Source organism: Mycteria americana, chromosome 1, assembly GCF_035582795.1.
Source record: "Mycteria americana isolate JAX WOST 10 ecotype Jacksonville Zoo and Gardens chromosome 1, USCA_MyAme_1.0, whole genome shotgun sequence".
Classification (NCBI taxonomy): Eukaryota; Metazoa; Chordata; class Aves; order Ciconiiformes; family Ciconiidae; genus Mycteria; species Mycteria americana.
Window position 1 is genome coordinate 87,437,679 of NC_134365.1, and position 23,119 is coordinate 87,460,797.

The 23,119-nt window shown below is 51.9% G+C and overlaps 2 protein-coding genes across 2 annotated transcripts; one reads left to right on the forward strand and one right to left on the reverse strand.

Annotated features, from left to right (window-relative positions):
* The first annotated feature begins 879 nt into the window (after positions 1-879).
* Positions 880-18,847, forward strand: ACRBP (acrosin binding protein). Its single transcript, XM_075492642.1, is given in 12 exon segments — positions 880-904; positions 1,777-1,989; positions 5,407-5,499; positions 5,618-5,725; positions 5,858-5,997; positions 5,999-6,276; positions 14,052-14,184; positions 14,408-14,587; positions 14,694-14,849; positions 14,922-15,008; positions 15,575-15,705; positions 18,727-18,847. Coding segments are annotated over 12 exon segments (1,665 nt in total).
* A 1,287-nt stretch (positions 18,848-20,134) lies between these two features.
* Positions 20,135-21,597, reverse strand: LOC142405383 (protein Wnt-4-like). The gene is given in 3 exon segments (XM_075492770.1): positions 20,135-20,382; positions 20,385-20,610; positions 21,529-21,597. Coding segments are annotated over 3 exon segments (543 nt in total).
* Positions 21,598-23,119: the final 1,522 nt, after the last annotated feature.

Below are 23,119 nucleotides of genomic sequence, written 5' to 3' on the forward strand. Positions count from 1 at the left end.
AGCATTTTCCTTCCAACCACCCTGACAGCTGCTTGCCCATGACAGTTATGGTCGTGTCTTTCCCTCTCATGTCAGAAAGTGCCCAACTGTGGGAAGCACTGTGTCAGCTGCTTCTCCATGGGTTGCACACATGGGTCACTGCGTCTGTGCCCCACACTTCGGTCTGTGTAGTAAGAGCCGGGCCCAGGCACGTGGGTGTGGGTCTCCCTCAAAAGCAGCCCTGTGGGGCTCTGGGCACCTCTGGTCCCAAAGCCTCTTTCACTGGCACCATTCCCCCTTTTGCCTGGGAAGGTTTTAACATGCAGAGAGTGGCACTCAGGGCACCCATGCCGGAGGCAGAGGAAGACCAGCTGGTGCTCCCATGACTCACTGGGGGTTCAGAAAGTGGCACAGCTGCCCAGGAGAGATCAAGCCAGCTTCCCACAGCGTCCTGAAGCAAGCCACTGCTGGGATGCTCCCCGGGGAGGCACAGGGTGCATCTCAATCCCCACAAGTGGAACAGGAACAGATTTTGTCCCCTTTCTCCTGCAGAAGAGCACAAAACAGTTTGGGTGCAAGGTACCTCAAAGGTATTGCTTTTGTAGTACCCTCAGCTCAGGGGCAGCCTGGACAGGCCTCAAATGCTGTTGCAGGTTGTTGCCAGCCACCACCGTGTCCCCGAGCAGAGGGGGAAGCTCCCAGGTTGGCTCCCGCTCCTCCTGCTTGCCTTCTCTCCATGGCCCTCGCTTCTTCCTTCCTCATGGGGTGCCTGTCTCCCCTCACACCCCCACAGGCATGAGCCTGTACCTTGGCTCCCCTCCCCAGCCCTGCTGTCCCCTTCTCATTCCGCAGTTGCTGGGGCTACCAAGTGGGACAGAGGTGCTGGGGCCTGGGGCAGACATGTTGAGGCTGCCCTGCCTGGTGGGTGAATGACCCCTGCCCAGCCCCTACCCACCCTCCTGGGGCCACCTCAGAGCCTGGGGGCTGGGGCTGGAGGGAGGCCTGAAGCCCCTGCTGCTGCCACCCTCTGCTTCTGCCCCCCGTCTCTCACAAGACCACCCTGCTGGGCCCACTGGCTGCACCAGCCCTTGGCTCTGCTTGCCCAAGGGGTGGCTGGAGTCTCTCAGAGGGGACATGGGGCGGGGGGGGCCAGACCTGGGCCTGTGGAGGGTGCTGGAGGCAGGAGAGGAGGGGGCCCAGCTGAAGGCAAAGCAGGGAAGGGAGGGGATGGAGGGATGTCCCCATGGAGGGGCATGGGCCCTTGGTGTGGTGAAGGAGGCAGCTCACAGGGGTGGGCAATGGAGCCTGAGCCATTGCGGGTGCTTCCAGAGGCACCAGGCAAGTGAGGCTGGGGCTTTTGGGGGTGGGAGGGAACACCAAAAACCCAAACAAAACCAAAAATCAAAACACCTCCCCCCAAATCCAAACCAAACCAAACTCACAAAAAAACCCCAACTTTTAATTTTTTTCTTCTTTTTCTTTTTTCTTTTTAAATGTTTTCCTTTTTTCTTTTTTCTTTTTCTATTTTCTTTCTTCATTCTTTTTTCTTCTTTTCTTTTTTCTTTTTTCTCTTTTTCCCTTTTTCTCTTTTTCTTTTCTTCTTTTTCATTCTTTTCCCCACTTTGCCCCAAGGCGCTGCAAGCTGGCGTGATGGAGGGAGACCTCAGGCCAGCTCGTCCCGGCACCCCACTCAGCACAAGCAGATGGGAGCAGGCCACGCTGCCAGCCGCTCTTTCATTTCCACCCACCGCTTGCCCCTGTTAAGGAGTGTTAAGCGGAGCCTGCCTTCTCCCCCAGGGCTGCTGATCTTGCTGATGTCCTCTGTTGCTCCACCGGTACCTCCCACTCCAGGCAGCCCCCTGTCAGACAGGGAGTACCAGCTCTTCTTTGCCAGCCTGCAGCCCCCCTGGAAGGCAGACATGTCCTGCCATCTGCGCCAGGCACACGGCTGTCTCAGCCCCGCCATCCTGCAGCTGGACCAGGAGGAGAACCATGGCGGTATCCCTGAAGGTAGGGGCATCACCCCTCCTCCAGGGGCAGAGGCGGGCATCGCCCCAGCTGGAGCAGCACTGGCTGTTTCTCTGCCCTGAAATGCCACAGAATTATGGGAACTGTGGTGGGATGGGTCATTTTGGGGTCTCTAGTCCAAAGTTTATCTTGGAGCAGGACACTCCCAGCACTAGAGCACCGTGGCTTTGTGCAAGGGAGTTTGGTTTTGTGGCCTCTCTGGGCACCCCTTCCAGTGCTGCACTGCTTTCCTGGAGAAAAAAGCTTTTCCTAATGGCCAGTCCTAACCTCCCAAGCAGGAATTTGCCGTTTTTTCCCTCTTGTGTTGTCTGGCATCACCAAGAAGAGTTTGACTTTGTCATCCTTTAGCTTTCCTTCAGGTCCTTGTGGGCTGCCGTTAACTCACCTCCCCGTCTCCTCTTCACCCAGCTGAAGCACAGCTGCCCCAGCCTCTTCATGGGTCATGGGCTGAAAACCATGGCCACTTCGGTGGCTCAGATCTTCAGTTTCTCCACATCTCCATTAGTGGGATGGCAGGGGAAAAAAACTGGCCACAGTTTTCTGAAGCTCGCTGAAGCTCATCATCTTTTCCCAACAGTTCATCTTACAACCTGACTGTCTCCTTCCAGCTTGATCTGGGGTTTAACACAGAAGCTTGGCTCATGGACTCTCATGGGCCTTTAAGAAAGCTTGAGCTGATAAGCTGCTTTTTTAAGTGTTTAACATTTCAGGAGCCAAGAAACACCCCAGTTCAGAAAGCGCCATAGCAACAGCACCCTTTAAATCTCTGCAGTCATACTTTCCCTGCACCCCTGCATCAGTGAATTTAAGTGGTATAATTATATCTGTGCAGCTGAAAAACTTGCGACTACTTCTGTTGTATTTTTCTTCAGAGAAAAAAAAAATAGGAACAATTTTCTCATTAAAAAATATGTCTTTATATTTAGCTATGAACGTCAATGAACTGAATGATCAGCCAACTGTGCTTATTTGGACTGCAGCTTGAGGGCAACTATTTCTTGCTTTTTTCTGCAGCTGTGTCAGGGGAACGGGTTCCACCCCGCATCACCAGACACAGGGATGCAGCCCAGGCTCCTCCCTTGCTTGCGGGCACCTGCAATCCACGCCGTGGTGCTAGGTGCACCCAGGGGCTGTCTCTGGTTCCTCTCCTGGTGATGCCCAGTGCCCTGGCACAGTTCTTCAGCATATCCAGCCACTCTCCCACTGCTGCTGCCTTCACAGGCTCAGCTGCCAAGAGCAGGAGCATCTGGGAACGCCAGGAGATGGGACGATTTTGCAGGATGCCCTCTTTGCCTTCTTTTCTTCCATCCCTCAGCCCAACAGACGCATCCGGCTGACTTTATTCCCCTCTGTGTTCCCTTTCTTCCAGTTTTGGGGCTATTTTGGCATGCATTGCAGCCAGGCTGAGAGGCCAAGCAGACACAACAGAGCATGTGCCCTACATGTTTTGTCTCTACTGTCCTCACAGATAAACGGCAGTGCTGTCTACATCCAAATATTTGTAAGCATTAATTGTGCCTCTTCAGGTATGGTGCTGAGGAAAGCAGTTACCTTGTGTTTCAAACAAGGGAAGCCTACATGTAGCCTTTCAACACCCTTTGTTGTGGCAGATGAGAGTCAGGAAGATGTTTCATGATGGGAGTATGCAAATATCTTGGCTGGTTCCATCTTTTAGTGATGATGCAATTGTTAATTAATTGCTGCCACCCCCACCCCCCCTGTGCTGGGAGCTCCTGTGAGTGGAGTTGGCCACAAAGCCCAAGGGGGTGGCTTCCTGACACCCAGCAGAAGCTGTAGCTGTTTGCAGCAAACACATGGGCAGGAGGAGCAGAGGAAAAGGGCAAAAGATCATATTGATTAAACTAAGCAGCTGGTGCTGGGAAGGGCTCCCCTTGGCAGGAAGGTCAGAGAATTGAAAGAAAGACGAGTATTTCCATAGGGCAGATGAGCTGAGAGAAAACAGGAGATGGGGATCAGTGCTAAAGGAGGCAAGCTACTTGTCAGGCCATGCCATCAGCATTCAACAGGCTGTGGGAAAGCTGAGCCATGGTGAAAATCAAGAGACCAGAAAAGAGAGCCCACGGGAAACTTTATCTGTGTCAAGTTTTCCTTCACTTCCCAGATGTTGGAATGAAAATATGCTTTTCTTCTCCCCCCACCCCAAAATGGAAAGTTTCTGTATCATCATAGGAATGGTTTGTGACAGGACACAGCAAGCTGTAGTACTCCAAGCCTGGCCCGGTATGCACTGCTGGGGATGCAGTCCTGGCCTGGGAGAGCCAGGCTAATGCTGGAATTAGCAAATGGTTGGGCTGCCTCCTCTGCCCAACAGCAGCGATGCTCCTTTGCAAGTAGTGGCTGCGTGGTGGAGTAAAACGCTGCAGCTCCCAGTCCATCGCACTGGCTGAGTCCACGTCCCCCACGTCCTGGAGGGATTTCATAGGGCATCACCAAAGGACAGAGTGGGGATCTGGCTTATTCCCTTCAAGTTGGACATTCTTCTGGGCTGGGATCCTGGTGGATACCTGAAATTCTACTTTTGCTGGTGAATCTGTATGCTCAGCACAAGAGAATAAGTGTGTACTGCGTAAAAGATGGTGTACAAGCAACCTACAGGAGAGCAGTGCAATTCCACTGCTAACCTCCTCCATCTCAGCCAGCACTTGACCCATTTGGTCTGCGCAAAGGGATGTCTGTGCTAGCTGCACCATGCACCCACAGAGCAGGGGGAGGACAGGATTACCCCCCTCCCCAAACCTCCCAGGGTTTTTGGCTCTCCTGCATGACCTCGGCTATCCTGCGATCACTGCAGGAAGAGCCGCAGCTTTTGAGCCAGTAGGGTCAGCAGTGCTGGTCAAGACTATGGTGCACATCTGTACAGGCACAGGCTTTGCCAGCAGCATCTCAGCCCTATGAACCTTCCTCCATCCCTGCACTGCTGGAATCACTGTCAAACTATTTTGCTCTGAAGAGGTTGTTTCCTCTGGTGTCCCCAGGCCCATTCTGGTCACCTTTTTAACCCATCACATTACTACTTGCTTTTTTTGGTGTTTTTTTTTAAACCCTTCAAGGACTAATAACAGAGTCCTTATCAGATCCCAGAAATAGGAGGTTTGGGTCTCTGTAAAAGATTATAACCGTGTGAAAAAAGGCAGAAGGATGAACCACCCTGGGTGGTCTGGAGGGAAAGTGCATGTGGCACCTGGGAGCGGGAGCTGTAACAGCACAAGGCTGTGATCTCCACTTGGGGGCAGACAGCTTTGACTTTCCCTTCAACGACAAGCCTCTCTGAAAACAGCTACCTGAGAGGTCCCCATCTCTTATTGTGCCCAGGCCAAGGGGGCAGATGCCTAAACCTGCGGCCTGTCCCCATCTCGCATCTCTTTCACCCCTCTCCAGAGCCAGTCTGCTCTGACTTCCCAGAGGTGCCATGGTTTCAGACCTTCTCCCAGTTTGCCCAGTACTGCTGCTTCAAATGCCAGTGCTACACCAAGATGGAGAGCAGGATTCGGACTGGGGAGGGGGGGACTGTCACTTGGGAGATGGAAGGGGTGAGGAGGAAGGGGAGATAACACAGCGGGACTCGTGTTTCTCCCTCTCTCCTCTGCTCAACGAATCCTGTGTCTGAGTTTGTCTCCTCCAAAAAACCTCCTCCTGATGGAGCGACCTCATGCTGTGGGCTCCTGGGCAAGGGGCGAAAGCTCCCCTACAGAAGAAGGTACAGCTGCACCGAGCTGCACTGGGTGCCCCTGCTTGCCTGCTGTTCTCCCATAGCCATTCTTCCTCCCCAGCAGCTCTCTGGCTGGCCTCAGAAAGGTGCCCTCAGCCCCCCCATCCACTCTCCCCCCAGCTCCAGAGCAGGCTTCTCTCTCGCCTGCTGATGCCCTACTGCACACCAACATGGATGCTCTCCTGAAGTACTCCTATGTGCTGTTAAGTCAGAAATGGCTGCCGAAGAAGCTCCCCCTGGCCATGCCAGGGGTACCGAGACCCCACACAGGACAGGGAGCTACCTGTGCTCCCACCGACCCTGCCAGTCCCGGCTGCCCCTGCCCCCTCACCTCCCAGGCTGGCATCCCCTGCCCAGGCAGAGCAAGCCTGGGAGCAACGCCTGCAGAACAGCGTCTGGCAGCTGATCCACTTAGCCCTCTCCTTGGAGACGTCCCTAGGCACCAAGGGCTCTTCTCCGGACTCCAGCACCAAGTCAGACGCAGGGAGCATGTCAGGCAGCACTGAGGAAGGTGTGCAGGAAATGGTCCCCCGTGGCAGGTGAGGGAAGACTGGTCTCCCCACCGGGCAGGGTACCACATGACACCCATGCAGGGCCATCCTGGTAGCGCGCCAGCTGGTAGCCTCACGACACTCATGCCCCTGCCCTGAGCAGCTGGTGAGTGCAGGCAGGCTTTCTGAAGCAAGCCATCCCATACAGAGCAGGAATGTACCCAGGGAGCCCCTCAGACACCCCCCACTCCAGCACAGAGTGAACAGGGAGAGGGTGACCCAGCACTGCTGGCACCTGACAATGTTACTGTCCTTGTGTCCTGAGCAAAGTGCATTAAGGCTGGGCCTCAGCTGCAGGCAGGGCTTTATCCCATGCACGTGTATTCCCACACTGTGGCCATCTGCAATGTGCAATCACCTCTGCACTCATCCTCCTCCCAACTCACATCTCCTGGGAGTCCAGATGACCTGCAGAAATAGCTTCCTTGCGAACACGGGCCCTTGGGACACTGGAGTAAACGTGTGTCTCGCTATGCTCCTCACCTCTCTGCATGCAACGTGAAGCAGATGCTTCTTGAAACAGTCTGACCTGAGGAGCACTCCAAGGAGTGCTCCATCCTCACCCTGGTAGAGCAAAAGCAGCCCCGGGCTAGGAAACAGAGCCGGGAGCACAGAGCCTTGCTCCTGGCTGTGCCGGACCACTACTTCTCCTCGAGCACGTGCACCTCTCTGCACTCTGGATCTGTGCATTGCTCTTCCTCAGGGGTTTCTGGCTCCCCATTCTGGCTTTGAAAACAGCTGCATACCAGTTCGGCACAGGGCCCTGCAACAGTCCAGCTTACTGCAATCCTTTTACACACCCTTCTTAGTTCCTCTGGCCTAGGGATGCTTTAGGAGTTTGTCGAGCATGTTGAGCTCTTCTCAGCTGATCTGCCAGGATCCATTCGCCTCTGTGCTCAGGCAGCTGGGGCTGGTGAGCCCAAACAGAAAAGACCCGCTAAAGGATCGTATGTTTTCACTCAAATTTACTTTTTGATCCTTTAGTACATTGTGGCTGAGGACCACTTGCTTTAACCGAGATGCAAAGATTATTTTGCTTGCCAAGAGCAAAAAAAATACTGTCTAGATGTGGTTTTCATGGAGAAGTCATTCTGGTTTCGCTTTGTTGCCGGCTAATAATGTTCCTGTAAGCACACAGGTTTTGTGCATGATAACATATCTGTGGTTTCTATTAAAAACACTGCATACTATTACAGTTGAGCCAGAGATCCCACTTCTGCATGTAAAAATAAATTGCATCGTGTTCTTAAAGCTATAAATGTTCTCTTGCAAGGCTGTAACTTATGTGATCCTCCTTCCTAATATTGTAGGAGGCTTTTACTGCCCAACAAATTTTTCCTGGTGTTATGTACTCTAAGGCAAAATTATGTTTCATTGAGGATATGTTCATTTTCCCTGCTTCTGAAGTTGAGCCTTGCTCTGATTTAGTTATATTGGGATTATTGAGGGACTGCTGTGATTGCAGATGACACTCGCTATTCTGCTGCAGAGTTTCTCAAAGACACTAATGCTGACTGTGTGTCTGTAACCTGGCAGCCGAGCCCCATCAATCATGTTAAGCAAAGCTTAAACTCAAGTGAGGATAAAAAGGTGAGATAGACCCCGCCTGTCGTCTTTGCTGCTTGCCACATCCCACCTCCTCTCAAAGGGACTTCAAAGCATGACCTAAAAAAGGGAAAAAATGCTTTGAGGCATTTTCATTCCAGCAAGAGGAGCAGTACTGGCTGGGACTGGTTGGTGTGCACAGGTGCCATTCAGCATCTGGTTTAACACAAGGTACGCACGGTTGTGACAGGCACTGAACCCAGAGCTTCCCTAGGGTCTTATGTCCAGCAGGATATCCATCCCTTCTCACCCATCCCTGCTTGTGCCAGCTGCTCTGATAGCTCTACCAGCTTTCATGGTACCTGATGAAGGTAGCTGTGACCTTTAGAGAGAGACATGGTGGTGGCAGCAAAATAACAAGGAGAAGAATTGGCAGCACACTTTTGTGGTGTTTCTGCTAGCAGTGAATCATTATAGGGGAAAAAAGTGTCTCTTATTGCATTTATTTTCAATTTTTAGTCCTTATTGTGCTTTCTGCCCCCTTGATTAAAGAGCTATTTATTTGCCAGTATTTCCTCTCTTCAAAGTTACCTATATGCCATGATTCAGTCTTGTAGTAAGCTGAACAGAGCTCCATAGCTCTCCTGTTACAAAGTCTGTGCAACTCATTTTCTGTGGCAATTTTCAGTGCCCCTTTAAAACATCCACACGCTCCAGGTCTGCATATACCATTCAGTGATGGGTTTCACCAGTTGGGTACACAGAAGGAGGTCAACTTCCCTCTCCTTCCCTGCTCTTCTGTTTGCACACAAGAATTGCATTTGCCCTTTTTCCCAGGGCTTCCCGCTGTTGTGTTGTTTGTCCGCTACGACCCCTACACCCCTTTCAGCATCACGGCTGTCCCAGATACAGACCCTGTCCTGTTGGTATTCACACATGAATGCTCATGGTTCACGTGAACCCAGCTTCCCTAGCAAGGCTCAGCTGAACCCTCCCAGCAGCTGCACCCTCCTACTCCTGCTTTAACCCTCCAAATAGTCCTTATTGTGTTCACGTACTTCATCCCCAGTGGCTTTAATTTTAAGACCAGACCCTTCATTAAAAATACTGTCCCCAGAAAAACACTCTCTTTGAATTATAATCACCTGTTAACAGTTACTTTTCTTTTTTACCCTGGGTCTGGTGGTGCAGGATGGGACCTGTTCCTCTGACACTTCTCAGCTGCTTTCAGGAACTAGCTGTCACTTGGGGATGATGTAGAGGTATCTCTTGGCCATTCAGCAAGGCCAGGGCACAATTTAGTGTCTCCATATTGCTACTGTGCGTGGCTAGCTGTGAAAGGGGAGTTGTGACAAGGCAGGTTGTCTTCTTGCCACCAGGCCAGAAGAAGTTCAAGTGCTCCCAGGCTTTTGAGACTCTCAGAGCAGGGGACTCTCAGCGTCCCAGGTGGGCTGAGGTAGAGACTGCAATATTGTGTGGGTCAGCAGGACAGATGTATTTACAAAACACAAATTTTCCCATGCTTTGTCCCCCCCGACCCTTGGGCAGGTGTTACATTTCCGTTCTCCCAATGGTTTCTGTGTTGAGTTACCTGCTGGGCTTGATCTGCCAGATACCTAGCCAGCCTGCCTGCCTTCTTGGCATGCAGGCCAAGATCTCTTTTTCTTTCTGAAGCTGTTAAGAATGGCTTTTTCATTAGTGGTTTTGGTTTCCTGCAGCAACCCACCTAAATCAGAAGTTACAAAGTGCTGGAAAGCTGCTGTTTGCTCCTTATCTTCTTTTCTGCTTGCTTCAGGTACTCACTCCACCTCACACAGCCAGCCAATATCAGGGAGGTTCAGCAGCTGAAAGTTAATGGCCAAAATCCTTGTCATTACATTGAGGGAGAGGTGGATGTTGTTAATCAGCCCTCTTCAGAGATACCACTGAAATAGGCTCTATGTGTGTTGCTCCATGTCTTGAGATGCTAAAGCAAGATAGGTTTTTATCTGAAGTTTTCTCCTTTTGCCTTTGAGCGTTACTGATCTTGGCTCATAGTGACTTCTTAATTATATTTTTTCACATTCCCTTTGAAACATTGCCTCCCAGTACCTGTTAGGCTTTTTCCAGGCCAGCAGTTAGGACATTAACATGCAAAGGTCCTAAGCTGGGGAGGGATTTGCATTAGGAAATCGCTTTAGACAGGCCTGTCAGTTTCCCTGATGCATGGGGAAACTTCTGCATATCCGCAAACAGCTTAGCAGTGTGTCAATAAGTGCAGGGGACCAGCAGCAGTGCTCTGCCGGGTCTGTAACATTTGCCTGTAGTGCCTCTGTGGTGGGACACAAAGCCCCAGCAGCAGTGGGAGAGTGGCTGGATAGGCCAAACAGCAATGCCAGGGCCCTGGGAATCACCGGGAGAGGAAGCAGGGACAGTTCCTGGGTGCACCTAGCGCCATAGCATCGTGGATTGCAGGTGCCTGCAAGGGAGGGGGGAGCCCAGGCCCCATCCCTGGGTCTGGTGATGTGATGTGGGACCCATTCCCCTGACACTTCTCAGCTGCTTTCAGGAACTAGCTGTCACTTGGTGATCATGTAGATGTATCTCACTCATCCAGAGGTGGTAAACCAAATCATAAATTATGTAACCATGAGGTCAGAAACCCTCACATGGAGAACAGATAGAGAACAGAGATAGCGGAGGAAATGGATGTGACAGAGAGAGCAACAGAATTTCTTGGTAACCTCGGGTTGATGGCACAACTCAGTTTCCTGGGTGGGTGAGTGGAAGTTACAGACACAGTTCATGTGCATCTGCATACATGGCCAACAGCAAAATGTCAGTAGGTGGTTCATAGGGATGCGAGGCTTTCTGATCTGCGTGAGCCTATCATATCGAATACGGTCTATAAATCTAAAGTTTGCCGTGCAGCAGAGGCTCCTACCCACGTCTGACTTTGCATCTGTTCTGAACAAGTAGGTCATCAACACTCAGCAGATGTTTTATCGCTACTTATGAGCTACTTATGGAAGCACTCTTTTTAGAAAAGACTGGAGCCAAGTTCCCTTTTACTGCCCCTTTTGCCTGTAATCCTCTATTTGCATCTTGTTCAGGCTGCACTTGTCAGACCATTACGTGTGTTAGAGAAAACAGAGGCTGTTAAACCCATTTATTAGCAGTTGCTTTCTAAGCCTCAGGTTCTTATTTATTTACTATTTTTTTAAAAAGTACACCAATCTGGACAGTTTTCTTCTTTTTTCTACCTCGGTGATGAAAACACCAGAGCTATTCATATAATTTTTAATGACTGTTAATCTGCCTCTCACTTTATTGGCTTGATCATCCTGGTGTGATGAAGAAGCAATCGAATCACAATGGGCCACTGAAATAACAAGCAAGTAGTGGAATGGTAGCCAATAATGACATATTTGTGGACAAATTCTTTCAGATAAGTTTGAGAATAATATCAGGGTCATTAATTGAAATTTGTGAGTCCCATCAAGATGACCCAGCCAGTTTACCAAATCTTGAAGGTGAAGATCCAACTGTACCTAAGCAGTCAAGCATCTGAGTGGTGGCAGGGACTCCCTTCAGCTGTCACAGATTTATCAGCAAAGTAGACCAAACACCTGTTCTCCTGGGCTACAACTGCTTAAGAGAGAAATTGTCAGTGTTAGGTAATCTCCACACAAAGAGCAATCCTTTACAGAAGAGAAATGCTAGGTGTGCCTTGGGGTCTGTCACTGGTTCTTCTCCCAGCAATGTCCAGCTCCCAGTCACAGAAAAATGTTGAGAGGGTTGAATTGAACAACCTTAAACAAGATTTTCAAGTGGGATGAGCACAGACTTTTTGCTCTAAATTTAAATTTTCCTGTTCTGCTTGGTATCCTAAATGGTCTGAATTTACAGAGGAAACAAAAAACCAAAAATAAAAAGGATCATGTGGAGCCATGGGATGGAGGAGTGGACATAAAGGATCTTACAGGTTCTGGAAGCGCTCTCTGCAAGATAGGTGGACTTTATTTCTCTTTTTACATTTTAATTCTTTCCAGCTTTGGCTGAAAGAGTTGGTATCTGTCACTGCTGTCCTCAGTTTGCATTCTTTTGTCCTCTCTAAACTCAGACCTTCCCTCTACAAACCTCTGACCAGGTTGGTCACACTGTGTTGCATCGCAGTAAGAGATGCACAGACTTGCCATACGTAGATTTCCAGGTTTTCAGCTCTCCTCTGTTTTTTGTGGATGTGATTGATGTGCTGTGGGTCAGCATTTGTTCACATGTCTGTATGCACAGAATACCATTTGCAGCCTGTCCACAGCACAGTACATGATAGTGTGCTGAAGGAACATCTTCACTTGCCTTGATGAAGGCTAGAGCAGCATCTGCTGCACTGTGATAAAACAAGTACAACTGTAATGTCTTTAAAAAAAAATCTAGCACTCATTATATTTTCTGTGACTAAGATTTTCCATGTTCTCTTGTAGTATCTAAGGGAGAGAGATGCCTTCAGAGATCCTGACACGCTCATTTGCTGCTGGTTAGTGTGAACTGTTTGGGTACAAGATCACTTGTTTCTGACCCACTGCAAGTGCAGAGCACATGCTGTGAGCTCCTTCATCCACAGTGTGTGGCAGGTCCCAGGGATCTATTAAGGAGGTGCACAAAACTTCTTCCTATTAGTAGCCCCAATGCTCACCCACGTTCTCCTACATGAGTGCACACCCACACCCAGTGCAAATGCCAAGCATATGCATGTTCCTGTGGATACAGTGTATGCCTTCCACATGTCCATGGATCTGTGAACACCAGTCACTCCTTATAGCTTGATTTCTTCACACACCACATAATCACAAGAACTTAATGGTGGGGAGATTGATCTCTTTTAGTGTTCAGGCCTGGCAATTGCTCTGACCACTCATCCTGGCCTTCCTGCTCAGCACAGGACGTGGTGCCATGCCTAGTGACCCCTGAAGGAAAAACAGTATCGTGTGGCTGAACTACAGACCTTTCTTCTAAGAGAAGCTTGGGATATCTTTTTGAAGTCTCCAAGCTGTGGAGAAACCACCCCATCAGCTGCTCCTGTGCTAAATACCCTTCATATCAGGAACATGCAGCTAATTTCTGGTTTGAATGGATCTCACTCCAAATTCCAATCACCAAAAGTCATTACTCTTCCACCTGCTGATGAAGAGAGCCTTCCAGCTGATCCCCATCGTGGTAAAAGTACAGACTGACTGAGTGGCCACCCACTAGTGCCTTTGCTCAGCTGAGTAAAGGTTCTTCAGTTTCTTGCTCCAGGTGAAAGTTTTCCAGGCCTTCGGAAATCTCATCTTCATGACCTTCCCCCAGGTTCTCCACCTCTTTTTTTATTTTTTTGAGGCTAATCTGAAGGTCTTCAAGAAGTTTCAGCTATTCTTAGGAAAATTTATCCATACAGGTTAGACTATGCATGGATTTTAAGAGCATTTTAACATAAGCAATTGCTGCTCTTATCTTTTCTTACTTTCTGCCAGATTACAGTTTGTTTATTTATCATTGATTTTGTTTCCAGACACAGAAGACAAATATTTAATGAGCATTTTTACCTCTTCTGCATCATTGCTGATAATTCATACCACCCATGTCTAGTAACAATTCTGTACCATGTGTACAATTTCTTCTGTTCCTAAGAGATGTAAAATATTCTTACTGTCCTTGTCCCACTGTCCTTAAATTTTCTACCTTTAGCTTCCCATGTCAGTTTGGATGAACAGTTACTTCATTGTTACCATTTTTTCCCCTTTCCGTCAAATACATTGGGTCAAGCAGGAGGGAGGCTTAATAAGTTATATACTCCAGACCCAAATGGGGCTGCCCCATGGTCAACACTCAGCAGACCTCTAACAAACACCTGCTTGCTGTGCACTCGGATGGACAAGACTAGGCAGCAGCTGCTGTAGGGCCCCTGGGAAAGTTCCTCAAGCTGTGCTCCTCATCCAGTCCTCTCACATGCTCCCGAATGCACACACGCCCCCCCCTGCCCCGGCCCTGTAGCCTCCGTGTTGCACAGGCACATACAGACTCCGCAGACACCCCTGTTCCTCCACGCAATCTGGCCAAGAGTCCAAGGTTTCTTTGGGAAAGGTTTTTTGCTATGCTTTGGGGTTGTTTCCCCCCCTTTCAATTTTTAACTAAAGGTTTGTCTCTTCAGCTTGTGACAAGAGATGAGACTTGACTTTCTCCATCCCTTTCTCTCTCAGCCTTTTAGCCCTGAAGAAGGACAAGGCAGTGATGATCCTGTGCTATGCAATGCTGGAGGGAAACTGTCTCTCATCGGTGGTCACCCAGGCCTGGAAGGAGATGGAAGAAAGAGTCCTTGGGTTTGGAGATTCTGTAAAGATCCTGATGTCCACCTTTGACCTCCACTGTGTGTAGGGCTCCCTGTAGTGCTGACCACAATGCTCCAGTTACCAGAGCTCATCAGCACTGTCCTTTCAGGTGCCACCTCCTGGGAGAAGCTGACCTGGGTCACCAGGGAGGCAAGCTCCAAGCCACGGATATGGGAGCTCCTCAGTCTCCTTTTTCCCCCCTGACGTCCCTGCTGCATCCACCCTAGGTGTGTGACAGCCTCGGGCGGTGCCACATGGACCTGTGCCCTAACTGTGCTTTCTGCTCGCTGAAAACAGAGCAGTGTCATAACATCAAAAACCTGAACTGTGTTCGCTTCGAGACAGGCAGCTTCACCACCTACATCAACCCTCAGATCTCAGCCCAGTACCAGGCTGCAGGCAACGAGGTACTCAGCGTGCTGCCTCTCCAGCCAGCCTCTGAGGAGCAGCCTTGACTGGGTGGTGGGGAAGGGGAGGAAGAAGCACGGCTCTCTTTATCCCACCCCTTTGCAGACCAGGTCCCCAGAGACCTCAGAGCACTATGGCATGGAGGTTTTCAGAGGGCTGAGGGTGGAGTACTGGTGCAGCCAGATGGCCCCTCATGGCTGTGAGGACCCTCGTGTGACCCTCTGGCTGAAGGCCTTCCAAGATGGAGATGCCCTGAGGCAGGTGGGTGCCCAGTGGGTGCTCCCATCCCTCCTTCTCCTCTTCTTTCTCTGGCCTTCATTCCCATCTCCCCAGATCTGCAACTCGGATGGAGTTCAGCACCCCAGCTACTGCGCGTTCAAGAGCCACCAGTGTCTGCAGCAGAGCCTCTACAACCAGAAGGTGAGAAGCAGCCTGCACTGCCATTTACACGGCCTTCTCCTCCATGGCTGGTCCCTCCACAGCCAGTCCCGAGTCCCTGCAGGGCTCACTGGCCCACTGCTTGTTCCTCCAGTACGACACACTTGAGTGTGTTTGGAGGGGGGGGGTGACAAATAGTGACCCGAGCACAGCTGGCATGTAATTGAGGTGGTGGGATTTGCACAGACACTAAGAGATGACAGCAGAGACAGTCACTAATGTTGAGACAGAGGAGCCGTGGGGAGCCTCACACCTGTCAGGGTATCCCTGTATATCCCTGCAGGGGACAGTCTCCACCATCTACTGGGTGCTTCCTAGGTGGTAACAAAAACTAGAAACACCAGAGCAGGACAGAGGACTAGCCCGTATCTTAGGAAACACAGTTCAACTATCATCCTCTCCCTCCCACTTGCCAGCTGGTTCTCCCCTCCTCCCTCAGGTCCTCCCACCATCCCAGCTTCCAGATGCTATCCATCATGCGGGTCCTCTTTCCCTGTGGGAAGGATGAGCGGTGGTATCAGTCCTATGAACTCAGGCTCTCCTTGCAGGTGTCTCACTGCGGCTGCCACAGAAACGAGACATACCAGGTGTTGAGTGAGAAGGAGGGAGAGGAGGAGGTGCGGCTGTGGCACCAGAGGTTCCTCAGCCTCACCAATCACAGAATCACAGAATCGTATAGGTTGGAAAAGACCTTTAAGATCATCGAGTCCAACCATAAACCTAACACTACCAAGACCACCACTACACCATGTCCCTAAGCACCTCATCCAAACGTCCTTTAAATACCTCCAGGGATGGCGACTCAACCACTTCCCTGGGCAGCCTGTTCCAATGCTTGATAACCCTTTCAGTGAAGAAAAATTTCCTAATATCCAGTCTAAACCTCCCCTGGCGCAACTTGAGACCATTTCCTCTTGTCCTATCACTTGTTACCTGGGAGAAGAGACTGACCCCCACCTGTCTACAACCTCCTTTCAGGTAGTTGTAGAGAGCGAGAAGGTCTCCCCTCAGCCTCCTCTTCTCCAGGCTAAACAATCCCAGCTCCCTCAGCCGCTCCTCATAAGACTTCTGCTCCAGACCCTTCACCAGCTTCGTTGCCCTTCTCTGGACACGCTCCAGCACCTCAATGTCCCTCTTGTAGTGGGGGGCCCAAAACTGAACACAGTATTCGAGGTGTGGCCTCACCAGTGCAGAGTACAGGGGCACGATCACTCCCCTAGTCCTGCTGGCCACGCTATTTTTGATACAAGCCAGGATGCCATTGGCTTTCTTGGCCGCCTGGGCACGCTGCTGGCTCATATTCAGGCGGCTGTCAACCAACACCCCCAGGTCCTTCTCTGCCAGGCAGCTTTCCAGCCACTCTTCCCCAAGCCTGTAGCATTGCATGGGGTTGCTGTGGCCCAAGTGCAGGACCTTGCACTTGGCCTTGTTAAACCTCATACAATTGACCTCGGCCCATCAATCCAGCCTGTCCAGGTCCCTCTGCAGAGCCTTCCTCCCCTCAAGCAGATCAACACTCCCACACAACTTGGTGTCATCTGCAAACTTACTGAGAGTGCACTCGATCCCTTCGTCCAGATCATTGATAAAGATATTAAACAGAACTGGCCCCAACACAGAGCCCTGGGGAACACCGCTTGTGACTGGCCACCAACTGGAGTAAACTCCATTCACCACCACTCTTTGGGCCCGGCCATCCAGCCAGTTCTTTACCCAGCGAAGAGTACACCCGTCCAAGCCATGAGCAGCCAGTTTCTCCAGGAGAATGCTGTGGGAAACGGTGTCAAAGGCTTTACTGAAGTCTAGATAGACAACATCCACAGCCTTCCCCTCATCTACTAGGCAGGTCACCTTGTCGTAGAAGGAGATCAGGTTGGTCAAGCAGGACATGCCTTTCGTGAACCCATGCTGGCTGGGCTTGATCCCTTGGTTATTCTCTACATGCTGTGTGATAGCACTCAGGATGATCTGCTCCATCAGCTTTCCCGGCACCGAGGTCAGGCTGACAGGCCTGTAGTTCCCTGGATCCTCCTTCCGGCCCTTCTTGAAGATGGGCGTTACATTAGCTAATCTCCAGTCAGCAGGGACCTCCCCAGTTAGCCAGGACTGCTGGTAAATGATGGAAAGGGGCTTGGTGAGCACTTCTGCCAGTTCCTTCAGTACTCTCGGGTGGATCTCATCAGGCCCCATAGACTTGTGAGTGTCTAAGTGGTGCAGCAGGTCACTAACCATTTCCCCCTGGATTATGGGGGCTCCATTCTGGTCCCCGTCCCTATCTTCCAACTCCAGGGGCTGGGTACCCAGAGAACAATTGGCCCTGCTATTAAAGACTGAGGCAAAGAAGGCATTAAGTACCTCAGCCTTTTCCTCATCCTTGGTCACTGTGTTCCCTCCCCCATCTACTAGGGGCTGGAGATTCTCCTTAGCTCTCCTTTTGCTGCTAATGTATTTGAAGAAGTGGTTTTTGTTGTCTTTTACAGCAGCAGCTAGATTGAGCTCTAGCTCAGCTTTGGCCCTTCTAATTTTCTCCCTGCACAGCCTCACTACACCGTTGTAGTCCTCTTGACTTGCCTGCCCCTTCTTCCAAAGGTCGTAGACTCTCCTCTTTTTCCTGAGTTCGAGCCAGAGCTCTCTAGTCAGCCAGGCCGGTCTTCTTCCCCGCCGGCTCGTCTTTCGGCACCTGGGGACAGCCTGCTCTTGTGCCTTTAGGGCTTCCTCCTTAAAGAATGTCCAGCCTTCCTGGACTCCTTTGCCCTTTAGGGCTGCCTCCCAGGGGACTCTCTCGACCAGTCTCCTAAACAGGCCGAAGTCCGCCCTCCAGAAGTCTAAGGTGACAGTTTTGCTGACCCCCCTCGCCGCTTCTCCACGTATCAAAAACTCTATCATTTCGTGATCACTCTGCCCAAGACAGCCTCCAACCATCACATGGCTCACAAGTCCTTCTCTGTTCGTGAACAACAGGTCCAGCGGGGCACCTTCCCTAGTTGGCTCGCTCACCAGCTGTGTGAGGAAGTTATCTGCCACACGCTCTAGGAACCTCCTAGACTGTTTCCTCTCTGCTGTATTGTATTTCCAGCAGACATCCAGCAGGTTGAAGTCCCCCACAAGAACAAGGGCTAGCAATCGTGAGGCTTCTCCCAGCTGCTTATAGAATAGTTCATCTGTCTCCTCATCCTGGTTGGGTGGTCTGTAACAGACTCCCACCACAATATCTGCCTTGCTGGCCTTCCCCCTGATTCTTACCCATAGACACTCCACCTTATCATCACCATCATCGAGTGATGTGCATCACCAAGGAGTGATGCACAGTAGCAGGGGGATGCGTGGGAAGCACAGGGCTCCAGAGCAGGCTCTTTGGGGCTGTGGTGGGGTAGAGAGCCTGGATAGACTTGGACAGGTCTTCCCAGACCCCTTGCTGGCCAGCCAGCTCGTCATGGCCAGATCTTCCCCTCTGAGCACCTGCTCTGCACCGTCAGCAGTGGCATACTGGGAGGGGAGCCTCACTCAACAGCGTTTCACTGTGGTGCCTGCTGGAAATGTGCCTGTTGGAAATGTTTTCCTCCTGAAAACATTTTCTCCAGCCAAAGGAGCAGCTGAGCATTAGAGAAGGCATCAGCTCTGGGAACCTGGATTCAGACCCACTGGCCCAAGTGTCCTTGTCTGAAGTCCCCAGCCATCTCTTGCCTCCCTCCTCCTGCAGGCCTATACTAGTCAGTAGTTCTCCCAAGGATGAGTCTTACTGTATAAAGAGCCCATTTGCTCCACAAACTGAATTTGCTCCCTTCTCTCTGCTGCCACCACTCTATTACACCCCTCAGTGACCCCTCTCACATCCAAGGTGGGTCCCTGCTCCCCCCAACTCTGGTCCCTGCTCCCTGGTGTTTCTCACTCACTGCAGCCCGTGTGGCTGCTGAGCATGAGGACTCCACCATGGCCTCATCCCCTCCCAGCTGTGGCGGTGTTTCCGCCCCCCCCCCCCCCCCCCCCCCCCCCCCCCCCCCCGCTCCCTGCACAAGCAGTAACCATTAGCGGGAGTCATCCTGATAGCTGCATCCAGCTTATGCTGGACCTTGAGGACGAATAGCAACAAAGTAGCCAAGGGCTGCCTGAAGCAGGGATCTAAACCTCTTGCTGATATGCAAATATGACCATAAGTCAATCATCTTACTCCTTAAATAGTGGACAGCCCAGGGCCCTTTGAGCTCTCCTGCACAGCAGCGGGCTGCACGCCAGGATCTCCCCTTGAGCAGGGACGCCTCTCAAGGTTACTCCTCAAGGTTGAGAGATTCCTTGCCGCAACAGATCCTCGGTAAGTGACTAATAGCATGCTAAACTTTGAAATCTTAGCTAAGTGATATAAAGGATTGATTGCACACATATATAATCCTTTAGACATAAACCGTTGACCAAGTCTGGGACTAGGACCGGATCTAGCCGCACCTAGACTCCTCTCTGAGAAGGAGTTTAGAAAGCAAGGGGATCCTTTCCGAACCTCATGACTCAACAGGAGGGTCTCCCTGACAGTTTTGTCTGACCCTGTCCTCTATGCAGTAAATAATCAAGTGCACCTCGCCATCGAATCTTGTTAAAACACTGTCGCATTGAACTTTGTTAACTCCCTATTCTGTATCAATAAACTATATTTTTTACTTTTCTCTAACGAGTGAAGTGCACGCTCACTCCATCTGCGACACCAGCCCACAGGAGGGAGCAGAGCCAGGTACCTTCCAAGGTCCTAAATGCAGTGCATGAGGAAGGAGCTGATGTACACACTTTGCTTTCCATTGCAGCTGGTTTATTTCTAAAGTTTAAGGGTTCATTGGGCCTGTGTCCTCCAACCCTCCCTCCAGAAAAATAATTCAAACCACAAAAAGCCTGATGAGGCTGGCGACAGGGTGCTGGGCAGGGAGCACACAGGAGCTGATGGCACCCCCGGCATCAGGGGCTGCTCTCTGGCAGGGCAGCAAAACCTGTCTCCTCTGCTCCCTCTCAGGCTGTGTGTCTCCTCTACACCTTCCCCTGGTTCCCCATGTCTCTCCCTGTGCGGTCCTCTCCCCAGCTGCCTTACAGTCGCTTGGCAGCCTCCCACCGTCCTGGCACGCTCCCCCTCAGCGGCAGCTGTGCACCTCCATCAGGTGCCAGTACTGCTTGCACTTGGTGGAGCAGCACCAGCGAAAGTTGCAGCTGCACCACTCCACCACCTCTGCCTGGGCTGTGTGGAAGCCCCTGCTGCAGCACAGGAGCTCGCAGCCATCCATGGCCAGGGATGTCCGGTTGCACTGGCGGCCAGAGGTGCCAAAGACCCCATGCCAGGGGTCCCGGTCGCAGAAGTCTGGGCTGGCCAACAGGTAGACCAGTCATGAGCCACATAGGGCTTGAAGCGAGAGCTCTTGGGCACCAGGAGCTTGCGGGAACTGACCTGCTTGGGGTGAACCTCTGTTGCCCCTCGAACTTTTCCTTGGGAACTTTTCCTTGGGTTGCCCACCTTGCCGAAGGGGGGAATGACCTTCCAGCACATGTGCACCTCACAGGAGCCCGACACACCATGGCACTTGCACTCCATCTTCATGTGGGCCAGGAAAGCCTGGGGAGCTGGAGGCCAGACCTGGGACACCCTGCCCTACACCTCCCATGCCTGTGAGACCCCCAGCAGCCACTGTTACCCCACACACCTCCCAGGGGGCTGGGAAGGAAAGGGAAGGAAAAAAGTCTTTTTAAGCCAAGCCAATATGAAACAGAAGGGGATCCACTCTGTGGGAAACAGGCTGGCTTGGGTCTGTAAGAGAAATCCCTGAAGCAGGGGAAAAGACAGGGACCTGCTCTGACCCACAGGGCTGTGGGGAGGGGAACAGATCTGCCCAGAGCCAGAGGATGCTCAAGGGACCAGATCTGACAGCAGCCCCTACAGAGGATGGTGTCTCTGCTCAGGAGGGGCTGGAGGGGCAGGGAAGCCTTTCAGAGCAGAGCAGGGAAACTAATTTCCTTTGCAGAAAAGGCCAAGGAAGGTAAATCACAGCCAGGCTCACTGAGGAAAAGGACTCTGCGCAGAGGCAGGGAGGGGAGGGGAGGGGAGGGGAGGGGAGGGTGGGACCCTCCCCGTGCAGGCAAGGAGCCAGCTCAGTGTGAGCAGTGCAGTGCTGGGCTGAGGAAAGGCAGCAGGACGCAGACCCCCTCTGAGAGGTCATGGCTGCCCTGAACTGCTCCTCGGGGTAAGGTATGTCTGTGGGGGACTAGCCCTCTATAGCCTCATTTTAGAGCAGAAACAGGGCAGGGAAGGGGATGTGCCACCCTTCTATGTTGAATTGGACATTCCTGGTCTGCGCCTCTTCAGCTTCACGTTCTTCTCCCTTCATGCTCCCAGAGATGCCCCTCCTAATGTGCTGCCTTTGAGTTGCCCAGGTTCCTTCTTCCACCCTTTTCTCACAGATCTGCCTGTTTTCTTGAGAGACAGCACCTCCCCCAGGTGACTTGCCAATCCAGACAGTACAAGTGCAAAGCATACTTGCAGCCAGGTCACGGCAAGGACATGCTGCACAGGGATCAGCACCACGTACAGCCACACCATCTCCATCCTGTTCCTGGCAAAACTCCACCTTCAGCCACGGTGCAGCAGCCGCCTGAATCCCCTCCTGCAACCTCCTACTGCCTCTGCCCGACAGTCGCTCTCACAGCAGCTCTGGCCCAGCACTGCAAAGCACAGGTAGCCCCTGCCCTGGTCAATGGCCATGCCTGCCCTGATGTGCCTGCCAGCATTGGAGACTCGGTGGCCCACAGAAACCTGGCAGGTTGGCCCTGTGAAGGCATCCACGCCAGTGCTGTTCCCTACCTACAGCTCAGGCAGCATCGTGGGAGAGCTCTGAACTAGGGCTCTGGGGTGGGCATCTGTCGGAGGGAGCTCACATGGCTGGGGACAGCATCAGTGTCAGATCCCCCGTCTCAGCCGTCCCATCAGCAGATGATCTGGTTGTCTTCCTCTGCAGTCAAGTCACTTTGTCAGCAGGAAGCAGCCCAAGACCCAGTCAGCAGCAGACAGAGCCTTCTACGCAAGAAAAACCTGGCAGCACTGAGCAGCTGTCGCTAGACTCACCAGCTCATCATTGCTTTGTCACCAAGCCCTTTGGGAAGCCGGAGAGTTTCCTTGCAGTGACAGCTCATGGGAGCAGAGAGGGGAAGACCTGCTGCCTCTCTCATCGCCAGCTGCCGTCCTTGATGACCCTCCCTCATCTGCATCCTCCAGGATAGAGATTCTTCTTTTCTACACTGCAGCCCACATAGCTATGGCGAACAGACACAGCTCGGCTGCTCCCTGGCTCTCTTAACTCTTTCCCTGGCAGCTCTCCCTTCACCCCCCTCATTTTCTTCCCCATGGCAAGAGGGACAGTCCTTGTCCTTCTCCTAAGTAGGCATAATGGAGTGGCTGCCCCTCCTCCCAGTAAGTAGCCCTTTCCTAAGAGCCCCTGGGAGTCCAGGAAAATGTGAGTTGTATGACCGGGGAACTGAAATGTCCTGGGAGCAAAGCCTGCCATTCTTCCAGCAGGCCTGGGAAGTGCCAACTGTCCTGACCACCCTGGAAGGTGAAACTCCTCACGCAGCCTGGAGGTTTCTGCTTTTCCTGTCTGAATAATTCAGCTGCTGCTCTGGCCCTGCTATGGTTCCTCTACCATGGCTCCACATGTGGGTTAACCCCTTTGCTGTGCTCTTCCACATTTCCCTGCATAAAGAGGTCTGAAGAGCATCAGTCATCCTTTCAAACCTCAGCAGCCCCTCTGTTGTAGCACAGATTCCACATCTCTCTTTGCCTTCCCAGCTCCCTGTGTCCCTCATTCTGTTGGGTCCTTGTTCCTGCTTTCTGGAGTCAGCACTCCGGGGTGGCAGGCGTGTTGGGATCTGCAGCATCAGGGTGTAGCCTCCGACACACACCCCAGTAATCTGGTCTTACCTGCTGTTGACTCAGACAGTGGTGAGGAAATACCAGGGGTTGCGCTGCTCTTCCCCATGAGCTGAGCCTCCAAGAGACAGCGAGAGGCAAAGGTGTGAGCCCACCTGGGCAGGAAGGAGACAGAGTTCACAGGCTGATGCACTGAGACCCAGTG